The 27772-nt window shown below is 38.4% G+C and overlaps 1 protein-coding gene across 2 annotated transcripts in view; it reads left to right on the top strand.

Moving 5' to 3' along the window:
- LOC117564156 (uncharacterized) overlaps positions 1–27772 on the top strand; it is a 72220-nt gene that overhangs the window by 34726 nt on the left and 9722 nt on the right. The window contains exons 3-7 of one of the 2 annotated variants that reach the window (XM_034242832.2): positions 10406–10603; positions 11737–11857; positions 16150–16297; positions 20184–20584; positions 21307–21555. In XM_034242832.2, the coding sequence (XP_034098723.1) occupies positions 10406–10603; positions 11737–11857; positions 16150–16297; positions 20184–20584; positions 21307–21555 (1117 nt within the window). Of the gene's footprint in view, positions 1–10405; positions 10604–11736; positions 11858–16149; positions 16298–16342; positions 16434–20183; positions 20585–21306; positions 21556–27772 lie in introns of those variants that run through there. The other variant, XM_052006305.1, reaches the window with a different exon arrangement.

Below are 27772 nucleotides of genomic sequence, written 5' to 3'. Positions count from 1 at the left end.
CTCACACTCGCTCGCCCACCTCCTCGTCCTGCATAATATACTGTGTGTATTTGTCTGTTTGGTTTTATTTTGTTGGTTTTCTGCATCTCCCGCATGCAATTTAAAAAACAAAAAACAAAAAGTTGGATATGCGCGCAAACAAAAGCTGGCAAGGACTCAGCGTAAAGGACTTTGTGTTCATCAGTGCAAATATGTAAAAACGTAAACATTTGTGTACAGAACAATAAGCAAACAAACAAGCTAAAGCTGAAGCAGAAGCAGAAGCACAAGCTGAAGCTGATGTTCGAAAGCCAAAAAGGCGGTGGCAGGATGCTAAAACCGAGCCCAAAAGCCAACGAAAACTTTTCATTTTACGACGCATTAAAAAAAGGCCATAAAAAAGAGCGTAACATTCCCTGACAACTAAAAAAAAAAAAAAAACAAAAACGAAAAACAAAAACCAAAACAAAACAACAACAACAACAAATCGCAACGCAATGGGAAAAACAAAATAACAGAAAGACGAAAGCTCAAACAAATTAAAGAAAAACATGATGAGCGAGAAATCCACGCCTAAACGCTGATATACCATATGTACAGATATATATATATATATATATATATATATGTATATATAGTATATATATGCTGGAATTCAGAGACGCAAATAAATGTTCGGCTTGCCGATGTTTCAATGCTCTTGCTATGAATTGATCGAAGTTTGTCTTCGTCTGATTGTCAAATGCGTAAACGAAAGTAATCTATTTGCATTTGAAACACTTTTCTGATCGATTGTAAAACGGAATTTATGCAGAGTGTTAAATGAATTGGCACAAAATGTGATTAAAGCAAGTCTGACTGTACGCACAGAGAACTCAGAAATGCTAAATTACTTTCACTGCGGCAGGAAGCAATAAAAGAATTGCGCCGAAATCAAATAAGCAGAACAACAAATGTAAAGACGGCTTGCATATGTGTGTATATGTATATGATATATAGTACTATATAGTATATTTATATACTATATGCTTGCCTATTCAAGACAATTTTCGGTTTCTGTAAAACTCACATGTAATTTGTGTGCCTGCTGCTGTTGTTGTTTCTTCCCATTGAACATCTTTCATTGTCGCTGCTGCTGCTGCTGTTTTTATGGCCAACAACTGGACGATATGACAAACAACAACGAAAATAGCAGCAACGATAGCTACAATAATAACAACAAGAACAACAATTGGAGATTACGCCGCTTCACGCAGTTAATGGACCTATTGCCCATCGGCGTTAGTGCCAGCTGTAAAAGTCTCTCCACGACACCAACATCGATCCAAGAGCGAGAGCAACAGCTAGCCGATGATGATGATGACAGTGATGATGATGAAGATGAAGAAGAAGAAGATGAGGAAGAAGATGAACATGTGGCAGATGTTGGCGATACCTCAACATTGTCGTTTGAAGGTCGCAGCACGAACACGACCAGCGGAGGGTTAAATACCGATTCAGCCGCTTTGGATAGTCTTTATCGCTCCGCGAGCTTCCAGAGCGAAGAGTTGCTGCTACATCTAGCGACCGGTCAGCTGTTCTCCGATGACGAGCAATCGTTTGGAAGCAGGTAGTAGAATCATTCATTCATTCATTCACTATACCATGACACTCATCGATGGACAGACAGAGAGAGAGAGAGAGAGAGAGAGAGAGAAAGAACGAAACATGCATACGCTGCTTATGCTTAATATGTGCACTCAATGGAGTAACTTATTAAGCAATCGTTATGTCAAAATTGTACATCAAAATTCACTGCGCTGATCGAGTTTAATTTACTCGCAATATTTGGCTAATATGAATCAGTTATTTACACAAACACACACAGATATTCAATACAATTTATTAATATGTCTAATTACGTATTCATTGACGAACATAACAAAAACAGTATTTAAGTAGTTAATCCCACCATTTATCCAAATCATTTAAACAATTGACAGCGCTTTATCCTAATCGTATTGTCGTATTTATTTAATTACATTTTCCAGCAGTTACTGTTTTTTTTTTGCACACTCGCATTTATTTTGTTTTTTGTGCACTTCAGTCATGTGGTTGTAAAGCGGATTTTCGTTTTAAGTGGCAAAGTCTGCGCACCGTTTAGTTTTGGCGTTTCGGCTTACGTGTCGTATGCGCGATTGCCAGCAAAGTTTTGCGGTTTGCTTTGAGCCTCTGCTCTGAAGTGGTGCTTATGCAGATGTAGAAAATGTCAATGTCAAAGTCAGTGTCAGCGTCAGCCTCAGCGTTAGCGTTATCGCAACTCAAAGTGGGGCAATCAGAGAAAATCAAAACTTGTGACTCGACTTGAAATACTCTCTCTAATTTGAAGTGTATGTGGCAAATTGTTAGCGTGCAACTTGTTGCACACTTAAAATACTGATAACAATTAAACAATATGCCAAGTGGAACTCAAGTTGAGTGGGTGGAACGCGAATAACTTGCAAAAGGACACTTCAGATGGCAACGGCAGCGGGACAATCGACGCATGAGCAGCGAAGCGCGATAAGAGATTGGAATATAAAATAGACGGCAGACGAAGGGTGGGAGAGAGAGAGATAGAGAGACCGAGGTAGAAGAAAGCAAGCGACGAACGACGAACGATGAACGTCTTTGGGCCAGCAAAGTGAATTTCATTTCCAACGAAAATTAAGTAATTATGGCAAGTGTTGCGGTTGACAAAGCAGCCAAGCAGACAGCCAGAGAGGGAAAGAGAGGGAGATATATAAAGAGTGAGTGAGTGGGATGGGACATAATTATAATGAGCCAACTGCTGACGTTGCAGCCGTGACGATGTTGACAACGACATTGCCACTGTCGTTGCCACTTGGTGCGGCACTTTTGGCTTAACCGCATTAGCGATTGCTGCGCTGATAGCTGCTAGTGTTGGCTCAAGTTTTTCGCAGGCCCTCTAATGGATTCCACCAACTGCTGTCTGCGCTTCCCCAAACTCAAACTGCCCTGATCACATTTATAAACTTATGCGGCGGGGCCTTGTAGCAGACAAAGTTGTCTGCAATTTAAAAGCAAAAGCGCAACAGAGAAAAAGTACTGCATTTAACAAAAGATTCGAGTAAGTGCAGGTAGAACATATTATTATATAGTGAACATAACTTTACGACACGTTGCTACTTTGTAGCTTTCTGTGCTTGCTATCCATAGGGAGGCAGGAAATATGTAACAGGCAGAAGGAGCCATATCCAATCCTATAAAGTATATATATATATTCTCAACTGCCGAGACGATATAGACATGTTTGTCTGTCTCTTTGAACACCTAGATCTTAGAGACTATAAGATATAAAGCTGTATTTTTTTCGAAGCACTTCTTAAGTTTGCACTCAGATCAAGTTTGTTTTAAATTTGTATACCTGCTACCCATAGGGTAGAAGGGTATTATAACTTTGTGCCGGCAGGAAATGTGTGTAACACGTAGAACGAGGCATCTCCGACCCTATAAAGTATATATATTCCTGATCAGCGTCAACAGCCGAGACGATCTAGCCATGTCCGTCTGTCTGTCTGTCCGTCCGTCCGTATAAAACACTGGATCTCAGAGACTATAAGAGATAGAGCTATTTTTTCGAGAGCATTTGTTATGTTTGCACGCAGATCAAGTTTGTTTCAAATTTTTGCCACGCCCACTTCCGCCCCCGCAAATCAAAAAAATCGAGTAACGTAATTTTAAAGCTAGTGTTGCGAATTTTGGTATATACTATAATTGCTATAGTAGTTCTGTTTCCTAAAAATTTGGTTGCGATCAGATAAAAATTGTGGAAGTTATTAAAGGAATACATTTGTATGGGCAAAAACGCCTACTTACTAGGGGTCTTAGTTGCTTTGGCTGACAATCTGGTATATTGTGCCTGTGCCGTCTGTGGTATATTTTGAATGGTGTACTATATCGATATACCAAACAATGGTATGTATATATTTAGTTTTTTTTAGTATTTTCGGTATATTTTGAAAATAATACCGCAATATTTCACCTTTATTAAAAATGGGTATCTCACAGTCGAGCACACTCGACTGTAATTTTCTTACTTGTTTTTGCTAACAATCTGATATATTTTTACTTCTATGGTATATTGCGAGTGTAATTTTTTATTGGTATATCAGATTTGGCCTTCTTTTAGTATTTTCGGTACAATATTTGGCATATATTAGTATTTCAGAGTTATATTATTTGGTATATTTTTGCTTAATTTTTAGAATGAAGTACTATATCGATTAACTAAAAAAGTCTTCGGTATATTTTAGTATATTAATTTTGTATATTTTAAGAATATCGCACTGTTTTGCTTATTTAAAATGGATAGCGGATATTTCACAGTCGAGCACACTCAGCTGTAGCTTTCGTACTTGTTAATTATAGCGTAGATTGAAGACCAAAGCGACTCATAAAGTGTTTTGCGAGTCAAATGAAAATATGCTGCGGTTGTCAAAGATTGCCAACACATTAAGTTATCTAATAACGTGACAAAGTTAGCCATTAAAAATGCACTTGCTGTGTTAATGTTGCTGCCTAGGCCAATTGACCTTGAAGTTAGCAGCAACAGTAATTTATGTTGAGTCTATTTTTGGTCTGAACTCTCCAGTTTGCATTAAGTGTGCATTCAAATCAAGTGAAATGGAAGGCGAGCTGTGTTATTACTGCTTATAATATCTATTTGCTGACACTGTGGCGTATACGTGATATATCAATTAGTTAGGATAGCGAGATGCGGTAGCTTAGCTAAATGCACTTTTCAAGGTCTCACACAGGTAACGAACACACACACACACACACAGAAGTCAATGCAATTAAAACAAAAGCGAGCCAACTGAATCGCCGCAACTCGCCACTCGCAACAATGTTGGCGCAAAACCACCTGCTGTTGAGCGCTTGACGCAGCGGTTAAGGATGTGTAGCCAAGGGTCGTAAATCGAATATCCTGTTCGACAAAGTGCCAGTTGTTGTCCTTGGCATCGCATCGCGTCGCGTCGCGTCGCGTCTTTCGCTGTCATCGTGTTTGTGGCTTCGTTCATTTATTTGATTTGCTTTTGCTTTTGCTCATTACGATTTCTGCTTTGATTTGCCGCATTATCCTTGATGCATAGCCATAGCCATTGCCATTGCCATTGCTGTCGCTGTTGCTGGTTGCCTTGAAACCAGCGTTAATTACTTTACAATTACGCGACTGAGTGAACAGCCGAAGGTCAAAACCAGCTGCAACCAAGCACTGAGCTCTCTTGTTCCTTCCTTGTCTCTGTGTGTGGGATTTTTTCCATTAGTAAACAAAATATTTGAAATATTCAGAGTCAAAGCTCGAAATTGATATGATGCTGTTGCTTGCTTTTTAATTAATTTCATTTAAAAAGATTATATTCGCAGCCCTCAGCTATGTTTGAATTAAGTTTTCACCATTTTCGGCTTAGGTGACAACTATTACGATTTTAATCAAGGATCGCACTGATTGCCAATAAAACTAGTAATATTTCTGGACTTTGTTAGTGAACCTTTTCAATACTCTATCACTTTACAATGAGCTCAACATTGCTGACAATTAATTCCCCTTTTTGTAGTCTTTCTGTTTGCTTTTGCAACCTTTTGACCATTTGGAAATTGAGCTCAACAAAACATATTTCTTTGCAGTTGAGAAACTCTTTTTCATGCACTTTCACAAAAGATTTTCGACAGCAAAAGTTCTCCGTTCGAGCAAATATTTAGATACTGTAATTAAACACAAATTGAGTTGAGAATGCAACTCGCAAATTGTTGTTCTTAACTGATTGCGATTTGGGTTAATTGCTCAAATGTGGAACTCGAGTGTAAGTGTCGATTCCTAATCTAAATAGGGCGCATTACACATTACGTATACGCCCCATACTACTGCAAATTAGTGAGGCAGGCACTTTAAATAGCCGTTTTACCTAATTTATATCAATTAGTTGTGCTGGCTTCTTGCTTCTTGCTACTACTGTTTGCCACCTGGTCGCAAATTAAATTTTCGAAAGCAAAGGAGAGAGAGAGAGAGAGAGATATGGAGAGAAAGAGAGAGCCCAAAGCAGCTGTCATGGCAGGGCAAACAAAAGCACGGCGACTAATTTATGAAGGCACAAATATATATAGAGAGTAAAGGACGTTGCTCGGTTGCTCGGTTGCTTGGTTGGTTGGTTGAGAGTGGTTCGCCTGATAGTAAATAAATGCAAATTATCAGCGGTTAGTTTTGGGTTTACTTTTGGCATTAAGGCACGCCACGTCGCACGGGCCACTGCATAAACATGCTGACATCGACAAAATATGGTTGACAGCTCACCGAAAGCAAGAGGAAACAAGGGAACTATTTAGCAGGAAGCATTGACAGAATTTTGGGTGTGCTTAAAGGCGTCACCCCAATGCAAACCAGTGAAATTCTTATGCACTCCAAAATTGAAAACAATTATGTTAATATGTCTCTTGCATAAATGGTTTATTAACTTTACAAAATTGCTTGAATTTCGCTATCAAAGAGAACAATTTCCTGTACATAGTCAAATTGCGTTGCGACAACATCTGTCACAACTTGTGCTGCTAAGATGCAACATGCAACTTTACAACTCCAGCGACAAGCGACAAGTGACAGGAAACAGCTGCGATTGCCACTGGTAAATTCCAGCTGCGGATTCATTTCACTAGCACATTTCCTGTTTCCCAGCAAGAGAACCACAATTTGTTGAATCAATTGAGAAGATTGCAAATTTGTTAAATGGATAGATTACAATTGTATTTAGTATCGTAGATTGGATTTTAATTTATAGTTGCAATTATCTTAAAACAGAAGAATAATTCCAAAAGTATTTTTAGCTCTTATTAAAGTGCTAATCAAAAGCTATAGGATTTATATTTAATCAAAATAAAAAAATGTTTTATATATTTTTATTCACTTTGTGTTTAATAGTGTCGATTGCGACTTTTTCTCCAGTGAATTAGCCATAATCAAAAATAGTTTTATGAAACTAAGAACTATAAGAAAGTTCTTCACATTTTCATTTCATTTTCAATTCTCTAATCACCAAAATGACAATTTCTTAAGGCATAATTGAATAATTAAGCTGACTTTAATTAGCTATAATTGCAGTAAATTGCCTTTAATAGTTGTTGATTTAATTCTGAAGTTGCACTTTATGTGCTGCTTTAAAGACAAAAGTAATTCGATGTCATTAAAATAGCATTAACATAAACTACATGCGAATGGAGAGATTTTGCATTTTCGACAACGACAACGGCTTTGAATCGTATTTGATCTAATTAGTTTGTGGCTGCCAATTACAACTGTAATTACAATGCACTGCGATTGTTTTGTTGCATTCTGCGTAATTGTTTAATTGGTTAACTGAAGACAAAAGGACTCGTCAGTTAGTACGATGTTAGTTAGTGGTGGTAAATGTATTGCATTGTTAAATCAACTGATTATATTTCGATTGTTATGCATTATGTTTGTAACACTAACTACAGCATACCCTGTAAATTATAAGCTATGGAGTGTGCTTAGCAAAATTTTAGTTTTTGAGGGTATTTTCATTGCATTGTTTTTAGCTTGCAGCTAGTTTATTAACTACAAATAACTGTGTCTCGAGTTGCTCAATGGGCGACGATGTTTTCGGACTGAGCTAAGAATTTGCGTCAGCATTTCATTTTAATTATGCTTGCAGCCCGAAGCAAAAATGCCAAATACGAAACGTGAAATGTGAAATATGAAATGAGAAATTTGAGCGGCAAAAAAAAGTGGGAGATGAAGCTAATAAAATATAAAACGTCATATAATTCTTTGCTTTGTAGTTGTAATTTCAAATTGCCTTTAAGCTAAAATATGCTGGCACAAATTGATTGCGAAGTAGGTTTAAGGCATCTTTAAATTCATTTCACTTTCTGCAATGTGCAATGTGCGTGATTTTCACCTCAACTATTTACCAATTAATCAATTATTTATAAAGATGTAACCAAATGCTTCACATGCTTGTAAATTAAATTGGATTTAATTCGATTAATTACGACTGATTAAGTTACTTTCCATGTCGAACACACAAAATAGATTTTAACCTCGAAAAAATATATTGTATATGGCAAAAAGTGCTTGTAAATCAATACGAATATTGTCAGGTTTTTGGTGTGTCACAAAAAAATTGCTAGGCTGCAAAGTTTCTTTTTTTTTTTTTTTTTGTTGCCAGCAAAATTGAGTATTAAAAAATAAATATAACATAAGCCGTCAGTCGAGGATTGGCCAGGATTTTTGTGTTGTGTTCCAGCTAAAGCGAAAGTTATAAGGATGCTGTCACAGTCAATGGGGAGGAAACTTTGTTTCAAGTGCTCTCACTTTGACTTGAACTCCAAACTCGAAGGGTTTCGCATTTTGTTGCTGCTACTTTTCTTCATTTTTATATTTTTTTTTGCGGGTCAGTTGCAAAGTTTGGGTCACGACAAATATGGGAATGTTAATAATAAAACGAAGCGCAAAAGTTGAAACAAGTTTCATAATTTGTTTTTGGCTGGCGGTTCAATTTCATGCTGTGCTTGCTTCGATTGCAGGCGTCAAAATTAATTGCTCTCAACTTGCGTATACGTGATGTGCGAAAATGCATTAACAAATTACGCACAGCAAGCAAAACAACATTTTCACACGCACACTGGCAGCCCAAATTGTTGCCCAAAGTTGGCCAATTAAATGCAGTTCATTTGTCATTTTGCACTTTGCCAAAGTGTGTGTTGGAATATTTTATATATATATATATTTAGTGAATTTGCTGCGGTTGCTAAAAACAGTCTCTGGGGAGTCGTAAAGTTGGCGCAACTTTTCCTAATTATTTTATTATGCAGTCACTGAGTTTTGCGAATGTTGTTTTGCTAAACGGTTTTATCTGTCTGAGTGAGCTGATAATTTACATTTAATTTTAAGATTTCATTGAAATAGATTTTATGCACACAACTAATTAAAATTTTTCTCGACTAACCTGCCAGCTGCAGTTACCTAAGCAACCGCAAAGTGTGAGTTAGGGAAATATGATTTAATTCAAAACCAGTGCCAGGCTGCACAAAACACATCCTCATTAAGTTTCACCTGTGAATTGCACACACTGCAGTTTAAGAGAAGAGTGATGCACAGTCAAAGGTTACCATAACACCTGCCAAATGAAATTAATTAAAAAGCTTGCTTCTCGTCGCTGCGCTCGTTGCTCGTTGCTAATGCAATTCAATTGCCCAAATGTCTGTTTTTGGGGCCCTGTGTCTCACTCAAGATGACGAAGGAGGCAACAATTTTAATTGGCTGTCGCTCGGCTGGTCACTTGTTCACATGATGCTGATGATGCTGCATGTTGTTGCGTGCCGCGTGTCGTGCACCGTGATTTCCACGTTGAGCCCACTAAATTGCCAAGTTGGTTGTCGGGTTTTGAGCACTCCCAAAACATTTGTTAATGCAATGTTTGTTGGTGAGCACAATGCTATTGTTGTTGTGGCAAAATGTTGGCAGCCATCTCTATTTTAATAAGCACTGCTTTTCATAATATTCAACTCATTTTAATTGGCGAACTTGACAAACAATTTCCGTGGCACAAAATATGCGGCTTTTGCATTTAGCTGTCAAAGTTGAGATAGTTCAGTGTAGAAGTGATTGGCTGCTAATTTGTAGAGTGCATTTAACGGTCATAGTTTAGGTCGCTAAGCGAAGAATTGTTTAGATGGTCTTATAAACTTCACTTCCACTTTTTTTAAAGCAATAACTTGATGACCTATTAAATAATGAATTTACATTACTTTCATTCAACGACCACGGTCGCTAAGAGAGATATTGAATGTAAGATGAAGTGTTTAACTGATTTTTCGCAGTTAGGCACATTTTACTTCTATAATTATTAGGCAAGAGCTAAGCTGTTTCTTTAAAAATACTTACCATTTGCATTTAACGACTAGACTTGAGGCTTTTATGGGGCATTAACAATGCTTGTTCACTTTAAATTTGCATATGCACTAGAATGCTGTCGCCTTCACTCAATGAAATCCGATCGGCGAATCAATGAAGCTGAAGCTGCCACATAATGCAAAATGTATGCAAATATATTTCGGCAGCTGCTGCACATGTGGTCGACATCGGTCGTTTATTGTTTCAATTAATTGCGTGCATGCATACGACAATGTATGTTGTTTTTTGTTTTGGGGGCAGAGCTAATAAACATGCAAAATGTTTGCAGGCTAATTTTAAGCAGATTTATCGTCGATTGCCACACGCAGCGAACTGAGTTAATTATGCATGTACTATATATATTCTGTGGGCTAATGAATAAGCAGCAACTGAAACTCTATTTGTCTTTATCTAATTGTCTCTCCCGCTCCCGCTCTCTCTCTCTTTCTCTTTCTGTTTCTATGTATTTCATAGATCAACGCACAAGGATGATTTCGGCACACAGCGGGTGTACAAGAAGACCTCACCGAATTGTGTGCTCACCTTGTATTTACCGACACGTGAGATAACCCTGACCGGCAACAATCCATCGGTGCTACGTGGCATTGTCTTTGTCGACCCGAAGGCCATCCAAGGATATCGTGTCTATGCTCAGCTAACGCTAACATTTCGGTAAGATGATGCGCTTTTGCAAGGCAAGCAACACCAATCACACACACCCACACACGCACACACACACATGCATAGTGAGTGACATAGACACACAGAAAAGTGGACAGATGTGTTGCAACAAGACACATGCCACATCAGTGCTGCCAACTCGCTGCGATTTCCTCTTTAAGTATAAAGCTAAAGAGCTGTCTGTGCTAATTTCACATACTCTCTAGCTAGGATGATATTTTATCAGATGGGGCATTTTATTTAATTTTATTAGTGACATTTTAGTGACTAAGAGTATTTTTAATTTTATATTTTATTTTATGCGTGATTTAAAGTCGTTGAAATGGCCAATTTGAGCATTCCAAAAATGCGCAACATCTCCAAGTTTCGAAATCTATATTGTGTAAAAATCAATCAGTCAATCAATTAGTCATGACAATTATTATCATATAATTAGATTCTTACATTCTGCAATATTATTATAAAATTCAATGCATTTTTGACAGCTGATAACTTATTGAAAAGTGGTAAAAGTTATAGCTAAATTATAATTTCTCAGTTTCTCAGCAAATGCCAGGCAATGAAATGAGCTGCTGAAACTTGAAATTATTATGTAACCAACTTCTAAGTATGGCAGCTCGAGCTAATTAAACATTTTCAATATTTATATGAGAGACGTAGACCACAGATAGATAAAGGTAAAAAGTAGTATACGAATTGAAATGCAATTTTCAAATCTTTTTTGTGCCAACAACTCAGTGTTTATTTGCTGTATAAAGCACTGCCAACCAACAAAAAACGTGCTGCCAATTCGCTGAAACTTTTAGCTGTGAAATAGCTGTGGCATATTTTGTGTGGCAACGCCATAAATCACAGCCGCAAATGCTCGTAAACTGAGGCAGCACTGACAAACAGCGCAAACAGCAACCGAAACACACAGACAAAGATTTCGAAATTGAAATTGCTGTTTCGTATAGAGAAATATGTTCCCAGAGAGAGAGAGATAATAGGGTAGAAAGTAAAAGCGAGCGAGACCCGCCCTGCAGGTGGTACGCATAATGCATAAATAATTGCTACAATAGCTGCTCCCATTGTGATTTTCATTAATGTTCTACCTGTTGTTGTTCCTTTTGCTCTTGCTGCAGCTATGGCCGCGAGGACGAGGAGGTGATGGGCCTGCGATTCTGCAATGAGGCCATCATGTCGCTGCACCAGATCTGGCCACGATTGGAGGAGCCATCGCGTGAATCTCTCAGTCCACTGCAGGTGAGTCTCAAGTTTCACTCTCATCGTCATTCTAATTCTGCAAGCCGGATCGATTGACTGACTGATTGCCTGCCTGTGTGTGTGGTGTGTTTATCTTAACATACATTCCTTTTTTTTTGCCGCCGAGCGGACACTTTAAAGGCGACTTGGCACTTGGCACGACAGCAGTCGAGCAGTCGCTGAGGCACATCGAGGCAGCTGTCCAGCTTCGTAACTTGGCTACCAAGTTTCCAGCGCCATTAAAACTGATAGGCAAAACTCAACAAGGCCAACGGGCGTAATCATTTCTTGTTGTTCTTTTTTCTTTCTTTTTTTGCTTGACGCTTTTACTTTTTATACCCGCGACCCATAGGGTAGGAGGTATATTTGGAATATTTTGCACTTTATGGTATATTTTGAATGTAGTAGTATATTAGTATACCAAATATAGCGTTTGGTATATTGTTTATGTGGTATATTCATTTTCCATATTTTACACTCTATGGTATATTTTCAATTAACTATACCAAATATTTTGCGGTATATTAATTTGATATATTTTGTACTTCATGGTATATTTTGAATGTAGTAGTATATTAGTATACCAAATATAGCGTTTGGTATATTGTTTATGTGGTATATTCATTTTCCATATTTTGCACTCTATGGTATATTTTCAATTAACTATACCAAATATTTTGCGGTATATTAATTTGATATATTTTGTACTTCATGGTATATTTTGAATGTAGTAGTATATTAGTATACCAAATATAGCGTTTGGTATATTGTTTATGTGGTATATTCATTTTCCATATTTTGCACTCTATGGCATATTTTCAATTAACTATACCAAATATTTTGCGGTATATTAATTTGATATATTTTGTACTTCATGGTATATTTTCGATGTAGTACATTTTTTTGGTATACTATTTTGATTTTATTCAATATAAGTAGCGGGTATCTCACAGTCGTGCACATTCGACGGTAGCTTTCTTACTTATTGTGTTTGTGCGTTGTACCCCGCGCTGTCCCCCCTTTACTAGTCTACGAGTACTGCCAGTCAATATAATAACCACAACCAAAGAGCCACCCACAAAAATGCCGCCTGCAATAAAAAATTGGTGTAGTATCTTTGGGGAAACGCTTGCGAACATCGGTTTTTAGCACCTTCGTAACGAATCACCAAGGGGGACCAAAACACAAAGCTAGCTAGGAAGATATTATAAAGCAAGTAAGTGAGGTACGAGATAAATATACAGAGAGAAATAGATTTGCTGTCTCAGCGGTTTGCTGGAAAACTTTGTTCGCTGTCTGCTGATACAGTTGAAAGGCGCCATCGAGCGATAATCGCTAATTGCTATTTATGCTGACTCTCTATCTTATATCTGTGTTATGAAGTTGGCACAATTTAAAATCAACACTTTGTAGAATAGATAAGATCTTCAGACACCAACAATTTTATTTCGATTAGTATTTTTATAGGATTTTGATTATTTCAAGCAAGACAATGATAAGATTTCGACAGAGATTTTAATAGAATTTCTAATTCAACAAAATGTGCATAAAATTAAATAAATTTTAGAATAGTAGTATAATAAATGAACGACAATTTAATTAATGTGAATGTTGTTTAGCATTGCATTACTGAAAATGAGTAACTTAAATCGTTGTTACTATTTTAAAGCCTATTTGCATAATTGCAACGAATTCAACGTATACGTAATATCACTCATACGCTTCCAAAAAGTCGCTCCGTTACAAATAGAGGTAGATAGATTTCACGTGCCGCTAGTCGAAGCAAAAAGTGATTAATAAAACATCAAATTCACAGGAATTTGAAACAGTTTATTTTCCCCTTCTCCGTTTTACAGTTCTGTTGATTGAAAGAAATAAATCGAATAGCTCTTTTGCCTTGGCATTCGTAGTGGTGATTTGATGGCACGAGCTGGCTGGCTATCATCATCTCACGTGCTACACGTTCTGTGTGTTTTTCTTTTTTAGATTTAAGAGAATTGCCGATGTCCTGTGTGTCCTTTGGCGTCCTTGCCATTGTTCAGCATCCTCAGCAGCTGCTGAGCTGCGTATCTTTACTGCTTCGATGGCTATTAAAAGACAGGGCAGTTTACCGCACTTAAATCAATTGAAAATCAATTTCATTTAACTAAAAGCTAAACAAATGTTTGTACATTGTTTCCACAGAAGCTTACGATACCTGTGTGTATGTGTGTGTTTGTGTTTGTGTTTATGTCTGTGTGTATGTCTGCGGACAATTGAGTTGAGTCCCGCAGAAACTTTCAATTTGAACTTTTCGTTTTATTAAATTTTGACATGCAATCATTTATTTAGCCATCACATTTTTGACAGCCAACGGAAAAGAACTCCGGCAAGAATTTGGTTGGGCAATCAGTTAGCCGCCCGATTCTGAGACTCAGTCTCAGTAAGTTTTTCTGCTCGCTTGTCCTGCCTGCGATTTGCATAATATATTTACTTATTTATTTACTGTTAGCAGCCAAGTAGACGCTCCTTGAAACACAAACACAAACATGCATAATTAAATAAATTTGACTTTAATAACTTGTCCGGGAAACGAAACGAGGCAAAAGTACTGCCCAAAAATTTGTTTTAAGAATAGAATGAAAAACCCGCTGAAAAGCCCGAAGAGTTTTTCGGGAGAGGGAGGGGGGCAATTGTTAGTGTGTCAAGCGGTAAATTGTTAGCTTTACGGATGGATTGCTGTGTATAACAAACAGCCAACAAAGTTGTAGCTCGATTGATGCGATTAATTGATACGCGATAGGCGAGAAACTTGCATAAGGTAAGAGTAGTAAACGGAATTTCTTATTAAATTCTAAAGAGCTAAAGCAAAATTGAAGAAGGTAAATTAATTTCATTATAGAAATATGCATTGCAATAATAACATTAAATATATATGTATGTAAGTTGAGCATATTTCTATAGCAATGTCGAAATGGCATTTCAATTTGTTTTGGACGACAACACTTCGAAGAGTTGTGCAATCATCTCAAAAAGATTTGTTCTCCCCGACAGTATCTCAGACTTTTTGAATTACAGCGACAGCAGATAAACTGTGTGTTGTACACTGTTTTGAGCATTCATCTTTCAGGCCCAAAGACGCAGACCTTGTGCGACTTTTGTCTGACAATTGCAGCTTAAGGAGACATCCTTGCTCCTTTTCTGCGTTCACTCTCTCTTTCTTTCTTTCTTCTTGCGAGGCAAGTGAAACGCACTGAAATTAGAACAAAAACATTTACAGAGTCTTGAGACAATTGGAGGTAGAGAAGTGTCTTTAAATACTTTTCATTGAAATGCCAGCACAGCAGCAGTTCAAGGCAAAGTCATAGCCAAAGTTAATGCAAAATAACAGAGGAAGTGGAAGAAGAAGACGAGGAAGGTAGAGAGGTGGAGAAGTGCCCTTGTGGCCATGCTGTGTTGTCCCGCACAACGCAGCTGAGGCTGCAGATACACAGATACAGATACAGATACACAGATACACGCGCCAACGATAAGACATTAAAGTATAAATCCAAGGGCAACACTCGGGAGAGAACCAGAAACCAGAAAGAGGAGAGCACAGGAGAGCATAGGAGACCAGTATAGTATTATACATATATATATTATTGTTATGCCGACTACATAATCAAATGCAAATGAAATGCCAAAACCAGTGGAGAAACAACAAAAGCAAAGCCCAAAACAAAGCCGCCAAATTCGAAATGGTTCTTTTTGGATAATCACAAGGCCAAAAAACACACACACACTCAATTACAAATTAACAAAAAAAAAAAAAAAAAAACAATTGAACTCAATTCATCAATATTTAGTTTGTCCGATGTAATAACATTCATATTTGCAATTGTATATTCGCGATTTTCTATTCCCCAGTTACGACTAAATTGTCTATGTAAATTTCTCATGCGTCGAATTCTGGCTACACTGAGAGCAAAACATGCATACTATGTGGTATATGCATTTTGCTTTATTTGGAAACAATTTTGTACTTTAAAAAAATATAGTACTCTTGTGATAGTATTTTTTTTCACTTGAAAATCTTGTTACTGATTCTGGCGAAAAATTCCGAAATTGATGCCATAAGATTCACAAAAATACTGGAATGCATTCCCAAAAAAACGAAGCTGAAAAAACCTTTCATTTTGATAATATGCGAGATCAATTTTTTGTGCTCTTCATTGCCAGAGTTTGTGTTTGCTTCTTAATCAATTCGAATGCTAAAATTCAATTTACAAAAGTGACTTATACGAGCAACTCTGCATTGTCTATGATTTCAGGAGGCATTGCTGAAGCGTCTAGGCGATGGCGCCCATCCGTTCACCCTTTCGCTGACCGCCCAAGCGCCACCAAGTGTCCAACTGGTGCCGGCCAAACGTTACTATGGAGCTCCCATTGGCACCAGCTATGATGTCCGTTGCTTCATTGGTAAGCTTTTTGCATGATTCACACTCTGTCCCCATCCCCACAAAAAAAAGACCCACAACAACATTTTGGACACCGACCTAACACCACCCCACAAATTCATTCATTTTGGAGGACACCGCACCACACTACTGCTCAGGTGAGGTATTAACAACAGCTACAGCAATAGCAAACAAAAAAAAAAAAAACGAAGCAAGGTCGAGTGAAGAGAAACCGGATATTGAATACAAGTATCAACAGAAGGACAACTCTTTTTCCCGAAATGACACTGAACAACAACAACAGTAACAAAGGGGTATTAAGAGAGTGCTGTGACAGAGCTTTGATGGACAGTCGATGGAAGAGACTGCGGTGCATGAAGCTGCGAAAGGTTGTTCGCCGTGATAATAGAAGCTTCCTTTACCATTGAGATTTATTGCATTGAGCCAGTGCAATTATGCTGAAAGCTCGGCGATGACTTAAAACACCTTGCAAAGCTTGATCAACAATCGAGTTTTCAGGTTAAAGCTCAACACAGCACTCTGAAAACCATTCTCTTGCTTACAGCTCATAAAGCTGCTGATCGCAATTCAGCAAGTTTACGGGCAACGCCGAAGCTCTGCCACAGCTCAACCTCAATGCACTTTCAACACGGAAACAAACAGACTTGAATAATTCTGTAGTCGGACTTAATGAGAAGACTGAAAGTTTAGTTAGGTATCATAAACATACACATCTTTTAAAAAGAAAAACAGCTTTCATTACCATTTGCTTCATTCATAAACTCATTCATTCATCAAGCCATTGCCAGCGCTAATCGGGCCAAATATCGAGAGTGAGTCGTGGCTCAGCCAAAAGATAATGACGTCCGTCTAATATGACAATCGAAATGAACAAGACTCAACGTTTAATTGCAAACATATGTATATGTCTATGTCTATGTCTATTGATGAAACCCATGCCCCTTAAACAAAAGAGATGAAATGAGTGAAGGAAAAATACCATCGAACACCTATGACGTCAGCAAGGATGTGCAAGAATTGTTGTTTCTGATTGATTCGATTTCTGTTTATTTCGGATTGCCCATAATATTTTATTTAGTTCTCTCTTTTACTGGCAACTGCTGTTGGAAATTAATAAAATCTCGAGAAATGCAAATAGAAATTGAAAAAAAAAACGATGCAAATGAAAACGAACATAGAATCAATATAAAATGCATGCCGTAAAAACCAGATGCACAACGAGCCGATGATTTTACCTGTCTGTCTGTCCAATCGCTTGGCCAATGGGGAATTGGATGTGCAATGCCATTTTTCGCTGGTTTCCCTCACTCATACCCTGCCCTGTAGCGCAGTGCGAAATGGGTAGCATAGGCATTTATAAGCTAACGAAATTCAAATTGAGTGTCGATTAAGAATTTCATTCTTACTTATACACATATTGAATATTTAGTGTGCGCACAAAAGTATGCAATAGTTTTTGTCACCGTTAACAGAGTATTCTTGGAGTCGAAACAGCTGGGCAAGTTTCGTTTTTCAGTTTGTTTTCCTTTCGAATTTCGTTGGAATTGCCGATGGGCGTTGTCCTTGCTTTCATTTTTCGTCCTTGATACCTCCTCCGTTGCTCTCTCGCTCCCTCTCCCCCTTCTCCCCCACCACCAACCAATTTGTCTTTGGGCATTTGGCAAGGTAACTGTGAATTGTACTGCATACCTAAGTATCTACTCTAACCATGTATGTCTTCAGCCACACATACTATATACATATATGAAATATATCTGAAAATACGTATACACATTACTAGTTTATGTACTTACCAAATTGTGCCTTCAGTTTTGTGTGTGTGGGAATGAATTCAAGTGCAAATCAGGATTAATCCTTTGTGCTCAGCAGTTGATTACAATTCGCAAATTATGTATGAGAATTGCGAGCGAACAATGAAGGCAACATATGGTACGACTTTAACATAATTTGCAACAGCTCAGTTCCAAATGAATATAACCAAAAGTGAACTAGCTAAATAATACAAACATTTTGTGCGTGTGCGTATGCTTGTGTGGGAGAGAGAGAGAGAAAAAGAGGGAAATATATGCATTTTTTTGTAGCCCAATACATCATCTTAGTATTTGTGCTGTGTGTGCTGTGTGTTTTTTTTTTTATTGTGCTGTGTTGTGTATTCTGTGTGTGTGTGTGTGATCAGTTGCTTCAATTCTTTTTCGTGTTGTGCTGTACTGTGTGTTGTTTATTGTGTATTGCACTTATCGAAAACCAATCCAACCCAATCCATTCAATCACCATCCAGCTGAGCCCACTGAGGAGCAACTATGAGTTGATGCCCCAAGGTGCAGGCGACGCCCGACACCTAAAGCGAGGCCCAGTCAGCGAAACAATCCGAGAGTCCACGATCCGTCAGCGCCAATTGAGCGTCCATTGGCGTTGCCAGCTCCAGCTCCAACTCCACCTTCTCCTCCAGAGCGTCGTCGAGCGTTTCTAGTGCCGCAGCGATGCGCTCAAATCGCAAATTTCTTGTGCAGATGCCTGGTGCACATGATGCATCACTGCGCTTGCTGCTGTCTCTGCTCGGCTCAAGGTAAGCACGCAGGGACGACAATGACAATGTGTTTGTGTCCACACTATACGTGTCCACAGTCTTCAGTGTCCACAGTACCCAGTGTCCAGTGTCCTGTGTCCTTTGTCCAGTGTATTTACGCCTTGATGTGCATCTCTTGCTTTCTGTCTTGCCAGCAAGTTGTGTGTTGAAATAACAAAAAAAAAAAAAGAAATTAAAAAACCAAATCAATGTAGCAAAAAGCAAAAAAAAAGTATTCGTTGTTTTTTAATTGTGTCTTACTGATGTGATTTTTCTTTTGGTATTTGATGGCTTCAGTTCAAATTAATCTTGTGTCTTGCTCTGATTGTCTGACTGTATTTGTTGTGAATGTATATATGTGTGTGTACGTGTGACTGTGTGTGTGAGTCGAACTGCAGTTCATGTAATCGTTGTCTGTTTTGAATGCTCAAGCGAAACTCTTTCTCCATGTACGTACAATGCAATCTTTCTCTATCTGCCTCACATGTTTAACTATAATTACACGTGTGTATTCTCCATACTCCCTCTCTCTTTCTCTCTCCTTCTCTCTCTCTCTCTCTCTCTCTCTCTTTGTCTGTCTCTGTATCACTCTGTGTGTCTTTTTACACTGTCGTCTCTTGTGAGTTTGTGAGTTTCTCACACTGTGTTCGTTTCAGCCCTGCAAACATGCTCCGCACCACAAAATTAATCGCATGACAGTTGTACTATCGATATCGATAGTTTCACAAATACGTTTTGGCATCGATCGCATTGCAAATGTTTGCAGGGCACTTTTGTGTAGTATGTTCATTGTTCAGTTTCATTCATGTTCATTGCTCATATATATCAAGCAAACTTCTTATTATAGTAATTTTAATAATAATGTGTATGACAACAAAAACCGTTCAAGTGGCCAGCCGCCTGCCTCTCAAGCTCCAAAACCCATAAATACAATTAATTACTGAATCTTTTCAACAACAAAAATCACACACTGACAGCATTGGCAATGTGCACTTGAAAAAAAATACAGCAACATCAATAATCACCTAATCATTCGGCAATCACTTGGACGTAAGACGAACGACAAAACTGATTTATGTTACAAAATTTTTGCGGACGTACTCTCTTTCACTTCTTCAATCAAGCGATCAATCGGTTCAATCAATCAATCAATCAATCATACAATACAAACGAAGCGAGCAACGGCAAACGGCAGCGGCAACATCAACGGCAAACATTACTACAACAACATTTTTTTTATGCATCGTTTCTCTAATTGGCCAATTGGCCTTGTCTTCCCTCTCTTCTCCTCCCTCTGTCTTCCTCCTTCTGTGTCTTATAGCTGACAAAACCGATGAGAAGTTCCATCGTCGCGCCTCGGTTAAGATGGGAGTACGCGTTATCTATCGCACCGATGTCTTTCATCATCAGGCTCCGGAGCAATATGCCGCCTATGCCGGACAACACAGCGCTGGGGCAGCGCAATCGCCTCCGGCCAGTGCCACGCCCCCATCGAGCAGCGATGCTCACGCCCACGATGCGGCACCCAGCAGCGCTGGCAGCGGAAGCGGTGGCGGTGGCTGTGGCAAGTCCAAATCCAAATCGGAACGCGGCGATTCGTTCCCCAAGCTGCGATTGTCACCAAAATCGTTTAGGTTCAGCGGTCGCTTTGGCCGCAGCAAGAGCGAGATCGAAAAGTGTCCCAATGATCCTTTTCATTGCTACAGCAAGTCCTTTCAGGAGGTAAGTGAATACTTATAATACTATATGGTCTAAAGTCTTCAAAAAATATTTAAAAAACATTATGTTAATTAGAACATTTCATTAGTATAATAGTGTATGAAAGTTTTTTAAAATAACGTAACTTTAACTATAAAAAAGGACTGTCGAATTTTAAACTTTTCTGCTGAAACTGAAATAATAGGTATAGGAATGTGTAAGAGATAAATTTCAATTAAAGATTCATTGAATGAATGAATATCTTTACATATTTTGTTCCAAATTCAATTTCAATTTATCTGAGGTAGAGTTAAGTTAAGATTTAAGCAGGTTATTGAAAACAGCATTTTAGCACAAACAAAAAAATATACATGTAAACATTTTCAATTGTACAGAGGCAGCGACACTTGTGTCCAACATCAATTAACGGATAACCGTTCTGATATAGCTTGCAATGTACACAAAAATATAACGAACGTGTGTGGCAATTGAATCTGGTCACGTAACACTCAGTTTGTGGCAGCTTAACCGATTCCTAAGTAGCTTAGCAATAGTGTTTTCTTTTTTTTTTTTTTTTGTTTTTTTGTTGTAGTTTGGTTTTTTCTTTTCTTGCGACCAACAACAGAAAAGAGAAACAAGAGTAACCGGTTAACCGGTAATCCAGTAAAAGGTTTGTGCTTGAGCATCTAATCTAGCGATTGCATCGTCGTCGTCGCCTCGTTTCGTTTCGTTTCGTTTCGTTGCAGCACTGCGACAACACTGGCAGCGGCATGCTGCCACCGCATAGTAATGCCGGAGTCACAGGTGGCATTGGGGGCATCAGCGTTGGCCCTTGCGGCGGACCACAGGGATCGGTGGATAAACCGTTTCTGCTGCACGACGGTCGTGTGGGCTTAAAGGCCAGCCTCGACAAGGGTTGGTACACACACGGCGAGGATGTTAACGTAACCATCAACATACGCAACGATAGCCGCAAGACGGTGCGCAAAGTGCGGGTAAGTGCCAAACATTTTGTTACACCACAAACATGCATAGCATGTATGTAAATGTGTACGTTGCATGTATGTATGTGTGTGGTGCCCCACCACTATTATTCCACCTGAATGCTATCCGCAAGCATCTAAGATATTAGCACCCCAAAATGCCTTAGGTTGCTGCGCTGTCAAATTGAATTTATATTCTTTTAATTGTGTTTCAAAATTTCTTCTGGTTTGCCCTACTACAAAATTGGCAGTGGGTCGATTTATATAAATTGTATGGTGTTTGTGTTTTATGGAAATCTATTGAACATTGATATATCGATAACCTTGGTGTCACACGGTCGATAATTATCGATAGTATCATACATAATGCATAGGAATAGCATACCATAATACATAACGAAAAAGAGACCAAACGATTACCGGAAACATAGACTTTCACCAATCGATAAATAATCTATAAAATTATCGATTTTTAGCCGATTAATAATTATCGATATGAAAGCATAATTTCGATTGTAGTTAAACAATATTTATCGATATCGCCTATTTTTGTCGGTCAATAATTTTAAAGAGCGTATGCCAACATACATACATATCTAATTTTTTGCGTCTTTAGCTCGATATCTTCAAATCAATCGAAAACTATCAGAAACATCGATTTTAGCCAGTCGATTTATAACCCCACAATTATTGAAATGTAATACAACTTAAGTCAACTGATGATTGTAGACAGCATATCAATAACATTTTGTTATTTGTGAACTTGAAATATATCCAGTTTCATTTATAATCAATTACAAATCCAATAACTAATACTGATAAAGTTGTGTCCTTTGACTTTCACCTTGAGTGGCTTCCAAAATGCTGAAGCTATTTGGGAAGATGTCAATATAAACTAAAATAAGAAATGAATATACTTATCTTTAGATTTCTATTACAGTTTTGCATTGAGCGAAAACAAAATGAAATTTTTGCCAGCCACTCAAAACATTGAACTTCTCGAGACTGAGTCAACATTATTCATTGTTTGTGTTTCGCTTGTTCTATCTGTCTGCCATTCGCTTCATCTGTATTTTTGTTCGTCTGTTTGTCCATTCGTATGTATTTCTGTAACAAATTATGCATACGCAACGTTGCGCTTGCAGGCAAACAAACTGTTGCATTTGTGTGGGCGCTGCTATGAATAATTTACGAGCAGGCAAAGAGAGAGAGAGAGAGAGAAACAGAGTGGGAAAGCAACTGCTGTCGTTATGCGCTGCATGTTGCATGGTCAAACTTTAGCAAGCGAATGAATTATGTGTAAAGCGCACACACATACGCAAACGCTGCATGCCCCATTTGGTCGCAACTGACCGGCAAAGTTATGACATTCAATCAACTTGCAATGGATATCGCAGCACTAGACAGTTACAGTTGCAGTTGTCGATGTCGTTGTAGTTGCAGTTACTCAACGTTACGTTATTGTGGCCCTTGACTAATACTGCTCAACTCCTTTGGCTAGCTTTAGACATCTGAGATGGCTCTTGAAAAATGGACATTGAGCTGTTTACAGCAGCCAATTAGATGGAAACTCGCTGGTAGTGTTGCTGCTTCTAATGCTGCAACATGTGGCATCTGATACATGCATCAAATAAAAACTGATGCAAAGAGCACAAGTATTTGTTAGTAATCTGTTCTCTGCATTGCGGCAGTTGGAAGCAAAGTTGTTGCAATGTATAAAGTGGCGGCTTCTTAAATCATGTTACAATAATGTTATAAAATCTGATTTGATTGAGATCAGATAAAAATTATAGAAGTTATTTAAGAAAGAATTTTATATGTCAAAAAAGTCAGGTTTTAGTTTTTTAGCTGTGTATCTGGTATATTTTGTGATATATTTTATATTGATAAACCAAATATAGCCTTCTGTATATTTCACTATTTTTGGCAAAAAGCGTCTGCTGCTGACAGGTCTTAGTTTATTTTGTATACTGCGGTATATTTTGAATGTAATAGTATGTCAGTATTTCAGTATTCATTGGTAAATTAAATTTGTATATTTTAAGAATAATACTGCATTGTTCTACTTTTATTGAAATTGGATAGCGGGTATTTCACATTCGAGCGTACTTAACTGTCCCATTCATACTTGTTTTTATTTTTTGCTTTGCATCATTCTTCCACTTTAGTACTACAAACTTCTTTTGATGCTACCCTCTTGGCAGTTGTTTTGATTGCAAACAGCTCTCGAGCTTGAACATGTTGTTATCAATTTGCTTTTGGCCACTTTAATATGGCCACTTGCTTCCAGTTGCTAGTTCACTCTACTCTACGTGTATGTAGTTCAGTTCATTCTAGTTCGATTCAGTTCAGTGCAGTTGAGTCCACATCATTCCATTCCATTCCATTCGATTCGATATCTAATGTCTTGGCTTGTCCTTGAGCCTGAGCTTGTTATCTCAGCATGTGTTATATGTTGGCTCTCTCTTAATGGCAAATGCTTGTAAGTCAATTGCTCAGATTTTCGAATTAAGTCCAATAATTGCCAATAACACACACACACATATGCCACGCCTTTTTTTTGGACGTTTTCGCTCTCAGTGCTGAACAATTGCTTCAGCAATCAAAAGCAATGTAAATACAAACACTCACACAACAACATAAATAAATCAGTTATTCTGATACGAGCAAGTGCAAAGCGACGTATAAATATTATAAACACGTTCACCCTACAACGTGGACAACAACGAAGCTTCAAGCTGCGACTTTTTGCGGTTTGAATTAATATTTGAATAAGCATAAGAGAGCTATGTCAAGTCCAAAGAGTTTGTTTATTTATTATAAATTGCTTTTAGAAGCACATTAAAGTAACTAATGAGGATTTCTGTAGTTGCGATTTTATTAAATAAACTTAAGCACTTTATTAACTTAGTTCAGCAATTTCTATTTACATTGCTTTACATGAACTTAGTTAAATATTATTTTTAATTTATTGCCATTTATTTATATATTTAACTTATACAAGAGAGCTAACTACGTGTAGTTAACCAAGCGATGATGCATTTATCCAAAACTATTCATGAAATAAGTAAATTTTTTATGCTTTTCTTACTTTTTTAAGCACACAGATTTGACAAGTATTTAGTTAGAGTATTCGCAAATGCGGTGTGTAACAACTGGCAGATGATTTCAATTGTGATTGCAGGCACCATTCAGCGCGTTGAGCGTCGAGTGCAGAACGCTGATTGAGCCTTAAGCTTTTAATAAACACCATGAAACGAATATTACGCATACGCTGTGTGGGCACAAACAAAGCTCTTTATTGTTGTCGTTGTCGTTGTCGCCGTGACTGTTGCTGTTGCTGTTGTTGTTTCTGTTGCTGTTTCCTGTGCCTACGCACAAGAAATCTCGCTGACAAATCGAATGCCCCGCTGGGAAACCACTCGACAACAAGTTTCTGCTGCCCCCAGGGCAGCTGGTGTTGAATGCCTGTTGTAAGAGGGGGACCGAGAGAACACAACACAAATGCAAATGACGTTTAGCCAAAATGAAAATTGCAAAAAGTGTGCGACGCCGACGCTTAGAGTGCAATCTTTTGAGTGTGTTCGTTCGCCCGGCACTTGAGTGAAATGCCGCAAAAGCAGACACACAAGTGGCAAGTGGTAAGGCGACGGCAGAAAGCTCTGCAAATAGCCAAGACATGCCGCTGTGAAAGTGAAAGTAGGGACACAGGCAGAGTATGAAAGTGAAAGAGATAGGGAGAAGGGAAGAGGAAAACGAAAAGAGGCAGACATACATAGTTCGAGCTGGCGTCAAGTTTGAGTTTTAAGGCTTAAGTTGCGACTGCCAAAAGGCGATGGCAGTTCAAGTGAAAATTGTGTTTAGACATTTCATGGGTTGTTCTCTACAGATACACGCACACACAGACACACACACATACAGAGACGACACACACTCGTACAAACACGCATTAAGCACTTGAAACGGTTTTTGCCATTGTGCCCGCAGCATCAGCAGTTGATGAAACCCTTTTTTTTCTGCACCAGCAAGGCTTGCTGCTGCTTGGTTTGTCTAACACACTCCCACTCCCACACACACACACACACACGCACACACGCATAGACTCTTTCGCACAGTCTATAATCACATCTGCGGCATTCGGAAATGTTGCCCGCAAATGTATGCTACGATTTTACATTGTTACATTTGCCATCTGTCTGCACACATACACACACACACACACACACCGCCACACTCGCCCACACATACACCTACGCACTCTGTGCGTGCGTCTACTTAACCGAACTTCAGACTGAAATTCTTTGCCACATTTTTCTCTCTTTCTCTTTGCCACGATTAAAGACTAGCAAGTCATTTCCACTTACCAGACTCCCTCTTTCTCCGTCTCCGTCTCCGTCTCTGTCTCTCTCTCTCTCTGATTGTGTTGTGCTGCTAGATTTTCGCTTGAATGATAAACGCTTGAAAATTGGCTCGGAAAGAGGGAGAAAAAAATGTGGCATAAATGGAAGAAGCTTCATTATGCAAGAGTGTTTGCGCGAGCTTCAGCTCAGCTTAGACTTGTGGCCTGTACGTTGTGTTCGGGCTATTATGACAGATGTTGTTGCCCCCCCATTGCGTATACGCAATGCAACACAATGTAGAGAAGGTGAGAAAGTGTCAAACAGGGGGGGGGAGATTGAGGGGCGGTCTAAAAGTGCAGTTGCTGTGCTTGTTAAGCCTTCATATCGATGACATGCCACATCAAGTTGCCACAGCTCACTCGATGCTAATGCAAAATGCATAAACTGCTAAACGAAAGGTAGCTTCTATCCAAGAGGAGAACGAAGAGGGATGAGAAGAAAGTGGGAGGAGGGAAGGCGAGCAGGAGTCAAGCATTTTGCTTGAGTGCACTCGCAAATGTGTCGAGCGTCGTGGAGAGAAGAGCGAAAATGCCAAAACCATATTGTTTACATTATTGCTGTCGCAATATTTTCACAATACATTGTTTATTGATGAGCAGACAGTTGAACAAAAACACAAGACAACGACAGCGACAGACAATGCAAAAGCCGGTTGGCACCGGAAGACTTGAGCTTAATAGAGTTATCAAAAATGCAAAACGCATTTCAAATCCTATTGATTTGTCTGCCGTGAAATATAGTCGACATACATACATACATATGTATATGTTACTTATTTTCACAGTTCACTTTTACTCTTCTACAAAGTTGACATATTTATTTGCGCCTTGTGAATTGCTTTGAATATTGATTTAGTTAATTCATTTCATTTAATATGCTGTATTCGCTTTGTATTCAATAATGATTAAAAAATTCGCATAAATCTCTTCTTAAAATACAACTTGAGCTTAGACTAAAAAAATGGAAAGACTGATGCTATTTTAGGAGCTGAACTTTAAAGTTAAATCAATGCGACATTGCGTGGACCTATTATAAGATGGCATTGCTGCAGCTTAGACGGGATTTTATTTAGTCTATCAACGCAATAGCGTAGCTATTTGCTTAAGCTTTGCTTTTCATTTCGCCACCTGCTTAACACATTTCCCACTCTCTTATTCTCGCTCTCATTCATGTTGGAATTCGCAGTACACAAAAAAAAAGCGTTAAATGTCATGTGTTCTGCTTCTCATTAACATTTACGCATCAATTGGCTGTCGTTGTTGCTGTTGCTGTAGCTGCTGTTTGCTGGTTTCGTGCTGCAATAAATCGGATTAAGACCACAGTTGGTGTTCCGGTTTCTCCACACACATTGCGGTGGGGTGCTTTATGCCACGCCCACTCGCTACTTATGCACATTCATGGTCAGTTGCTTAATTTGATTCGCACTGTCGCTCCCGCTGCCCTCGTTGTTGTTGCTGTTGTTGTCGGGCTTTAATATTTGATGCAATTGCCCCAAAAAGTATGCTATAAATTTTTCAAATAATTATACCATGGAATTATGCGCAGAAAGGTAGTTGACTTCTACGTAAATAAGCCTACTACGATTATGCAAAATGAGTTTATTTCAATTTCATTACTTTAAAGTCTCTATACCACAGACATACATATACATACATATGTATGTATATCACAGAGAACAGATTAAAAATGTTGCTGAATATTGATTATTTGTGATTGGGTTCAAACTATATGAGTTAAGTGAGAGAAATATGCCATTAGGTGCAATTTGGTATTAAATAATGTGTGGCCAATAAGTGAGGTATTGTCTTAATTACTAAATTTAACACATA

Source organism: Drosophila albomicans, chromosome X (genome assembly GCF_009650485.2).
Source record: "Drosophila albomicans strain 15112-1751.03 chromosome X, ASM965048v2, whole genome shotgun sequence".
Classification (NCBI taxonomy): domain Eukaryota; kingdom Metazoa; phylum Arthropoda; class Insecta; order Diptera; family Drosophilidae; genus Drosophila; species Drosophila albomicans.
The sequence above is the reverse complement of the archived record's forward strand: the minus strand, read 5'-3'. Positions and strand labels throughout refer to the sequence as shown.